The sequence below is a fragment of the Alnus glutinosa genome, chromosome 5 (genome assembly GCF_958979055.1).
Source record: "Alnus glutinosa chromosome 5, dhAlnGlut1.1, whole genome shotgun sequence".
In the NCBI taxonomy this organism is placed as follows: domain Eukaryota; kingdom Viridiplantae; phylum Streptophyta; class Magnoliopsida; order Fagales; family Betulaceae; genus Alnus; species Alnus glutinosa.
The window spans coordinates 13,896,727-13,901,056 of record NC_084890.1 but is presented as its reverse complement, the minus strand read 5'-3'; the positions used below and the strand labels follow the sequence as shown (position 1 = coordinate 13,901,056).

At 33.1% G+C, this 4,330-nt stretch overlaps 1 protein-coding gene across 1 annotated transcript; it reads right to left on the bottom strand.

Moving 5' to 3' along the window:
- Positions 1–545: 545 nt before the first annotated feature.
- On the bottom strand, positions 546–1,138 carry LOC133869371 (protein NIM1-INTERACTING 2). The gene has a single exon (XM_062306349.1). The coding sequence runs from the start codon at positions 1,051–1,053 to the stop codon at positions 700–702; it is 354 nt and encodes a 117-aa protein (XP_062162333.1). The 5' UTR covers positions 1,054–1,138; the 3' UTR covers positions 546–699.
- Positions 1,139–4,330: the final 3,192 nt, after the last annotated feature.

Here is a 4,330-nt window from a genome sequence, read left to right as displayed (position 1 = left end):
AAAAAAAACATTAATCTATACCTAATTTAAAACGATATTATTTTAATAAATTGATTAAATATTAAATATAAATATAAAAAATATATATCCATTATTCACGTCCACATCTACAAATAGTAATTTTTATTAATTGCATTCACACGTGTATTTACATGTGCAAATTAGTAAATTAAAATTAAATCATCTAATTCATTTAATTAAAATTAAACTATATAAATTTATATGCATGCTTCAACAAAACACAATTCGAGCAATAAATAATTGCAACTCTTAAAAGTAGTATTCTTACGAATCCTACACATTCTCTCTTTCGACTTTTTTCATAACATCAAAATCACATACAGAATGTACCCAAACGCACTGCCATTTGGTTATTTGCCCCGAATTGGAAGAGAGAAATGCTATATATTCTAATTTTTTATTTAAAAAAAATTTAATTTCTCACGTAATCTATTATTTAAAAAAATTTTGTATCTATCACCTTATAAGATTAATAACACATCATTTGAAAATTTCTTTTGAAAAAAACCAAAACAAAAAAAAAATTAGAAAGTAAAGCATTTCTCATTGAAAATATACAAAGATGGCATTACATAAACCCAGTAACTTAACTGGTAAATCAAAAAAGAATTGCCACTGAAAATCAAACATTATCTTTCAACATTTCAAAGGCTTAAACACTCACACAAACAGATCCGTCTACAGCGGGTCACATTCTGGGATCGGATCCGCGTTCAAGTCAAAACCCATATTCACTTTCACCTCCACCACACCCTCTTCTCTCCTCTTGCCCTTCCCTTTCACGCCGTTATCATCCGCGTCACTCTCCCCCTCCAATATTGCCCTCAATCTCCTTGACCCTTCCTGTGCCGTCATCCTTCCGCAGTTGCCGTCAACCTTCCTGAAGTGACTGACCGCCACGTGTATTCGCTTCAGAATCGCGAAGAACTCCTCGACCTCGTCCTCCGTCACCGTATCCTCTCGCGCCTTCTTTTGCCTCCCGAAAACGACGACGTCGTCGTCGTCCTCCGCCTGCCTCCTCTTCTCCGCCATCTGTCGCTCGCCTGCGAGCCCCGCGCTCCTGGAGGTGGCCGGCCCTATCAGAAACTACCTCTTTTTTATGCTGTTATGCGGAAAACACAAGGCACACATTCTTTATACTACAACGGCATTGCCAGCGAATGTGGACCGTTCCGTAATTGCCATGGTGACACGCTGACTGCGCTTGTTGGCTTACGCGGCATGCTCTCATTCGGGGATTCGGATCGGTTCATGACCTGACGCTGTCGTGAGGTTGTAGAAGATTTTTTATTCCAAAATGAGTGGTTGCGGTGGCAGTTTGTGACGTCATTAAAGCTTTGGATGCGGCGTCAGAGGTTCCTTCCTACAGAATACCCGAGTGGGCCCCAGATTGTTTAGTGGGGCCACGCGTCGAGTGAGTAGTCGATCAATCTAGGCTCATTTAGGCTCTTCTGGGGGCTCAGAGTTGAGATTAGGGCTGTATTCGAGCCGAGTTGAATCGAGTATTGAATGTTCAAGCTCGGCTCATTTAATTTTATTTCGAACACGAGTCGAATTCGAATTTATCATCGAACGAAATATTCTGTTCAAGCTTGGCTCGTTTAATTTTATTTCGAATACGAGTCGAGCTCGATCTTATCACGAGCTGCTCAATTAACTTATTCATTTCTTATATAAAGTAAATATCAAGATTGTTTATTTTTTCATAAATCCATATTAATCATTAATTAATCAAGTCTTATTAAAATTTTATCATCTGAGTTCATTAAATAAATTAACTTGAATCTTAAATAATATAATCTCGAGTTTATATGTATGTATATAAATTTATTATGCACATACACAAATTACATGTGTGCACACAAACACATATAACCACACATACTCACAAACACACTTATGTACACACAAATCTATAAAATTAAACTCACAACAATAATTCAAGCTATATCTATCATATTTGGATAATGATTCATTTTTACTTAAGATGTTCTTATTACAAAATTAAAATAATAGTAAGAAAAAATTGTAAAAATGAAGTTATACGAGTTTATACAAGCTTATCCGAGTCTATCCGAATCGAGCCGAGTTTATACGAGTATGTCTCGTTTAATATTCGAATATATTATTGTGTTCACGAACGGCTCATTTATTATTCAAGCCGAGACCGAATCGAGTTTAACCGAACCGAATCGAGCCGAGCTGACGAGTGGCCGAGCTCATCTTACACCCCTAGTTGAGATTTAGATTTCGGCCTTTGAAGGGGCCTATTGTTTGATTGAGGGATTGAAACGTCACTCATTTTTAAGTGGAAAAATTATACATACCCTAAACTACCACAGTTAATACACTCTCAAATTATTAATTGTGTTTAGTCTCATAAATTAGCAAATAATGTCAGATGTCTCGCACCACAATAACAAAAATACCCTTAATTAAACTGTAAATTTTTTTAAAATTATATTAAAACAAAAAATTATTATTATTTTTTTTTAAAAAAATTGTTTTATATAATTTTCTGTTTGGGCTACCCTCTTGGATTTTCATTTTTATTTTTTTTTAGTTTTTTTTTTCTTTCGAATTTACACAAGGATATATTTGTCTTATTGAAATTTTTTTAGGATTATTTTTGTCTTTTGGTTGGCTTTAGGAGGACATTGTTGACAATTTTTTTTTTTTTTTTTTTTTTTTTTTTTTTTTTTAATTTAGTGGAGATATTGACACAATTTGTAGTTTATGAGTACATTGACAATTAAGTGGTAGTTTGGGGAGAGTATATATACTTTTCCCTTTTTTATTTGTATATCACAAAATTGTTGCGGCTTTTAAAATTATTTTAGAATCAAAATTCAATAGTTATTTTTCATTATTTAATGATAATTTTAAAATTTACATCAATCTTAAAGAGAGAGATAAAATGAGGTAACCTATAGCATTACTCTTTTTGAAATAGTTTGGTTAGTGATTATTTTTTATATTCATTCTTCTTTTTTCTTTTTTTTTTGGTATTGAATATGGCAACTGTTGTAATTCTGTGTGGTGAAATGCCTATTCATATTTAGGGTGCGTTTGAAATTACGATTTCGTAGGCAAAAAGTGTAATTTTAAACCAAATTGCAAAAAATGAACCGTTTGGGAATTGCATTTTTAAAAAATTGCAATTTAAAAAAGCAGAAAACTGCATTTTCAAATCGCAGGCAAGGGGTGTTTTTTTGAAAACGCAGAATTTTAAAAGCTAACCTGTGATTTTAAAGGCCAAATTGAGATTTTGCCAAACGCTTAATTTCGTTTTTAAAAATCAAATTTTCAAATCACACATCTTAAAATCGCTATTTTTAAATCTCACTTTTTGAAATCGCAAGCTCAAACAGACCATTATTTATAAACTTAACAGGATTGCGTTTAAGATACAGTAATAATAGTCCGGCAATAAAGGTAAGAGAAATGATTCATTTCCCCATTTCCTCATTTCCTCATTTTTCTATTTTTTTTTATTTTAAAAATTACTATTGAATTTATGAGGTCCATATGGTCTCTTCAGATAGATCTCACAGATCTACTAGTAATTTTTAGGAGTAAGAGGATAGAAGAAAGACTTTCAACCCTCAAACTATCATATCTGTGACACTCTTAAACCGCCAAACTAAAAAACTTGGCACTTTTCTAACCATCACTTCGTTACAAATCACGCATTCCATTAACATTTGGTGTTAAAATGGATAGAAAATCCTTTAATGCGCAACACACTACCCTTAGCTTTCTTTTATTTTATTTTTAAAAAAAAAACTATAACCTTAATTTTCCAAATTGTACCTAAAAAAATATTAAAATAAATTGAAAATAATTGAATGAAGGAGTTGACGAACCACTGCTCAACCACAAAGGAGCAGTCTGGAACCCAGCTTATCAGGATGGTTTAACTATCCCCTTAACCAATTTAGGGTTGCCGAACCACCCTAAACTTGTAATATATGGAAATTCGATCACCTCCAAATAAGAAACATATATCTAATGAGGCAGTGCGAGGTCTACAGCAGTCGAGGTGAACATGTAAAGCCCACGCAAGCCTCTAATCCCCAAAAAGGAAACCCGAAGGATTTGACTATACTAATTAATGATTTTACAACGGAAAATAGCATAATACACTTATTTATTTATTTATTTTTGAACTAATAGCATAATACACATTTTACCAAGGGACGTAGAGCAGCAAGAATTTAGAACCTTTGCCACATCACATCCTACACGAGAGAACTAAATTCAATCATGTAAAATAATAAGCATTGATCATCCATATTAAAATTTAGGA

Coding starts and splice junctions, on each gene's coding strand:
- LOC133869371 (XM_062306349.1), bottom strand. CDS start 1,053: ATGGCGGAGAAGAGGAGGCAGGCGGAGGACGACGACGACGTCGTCGTT.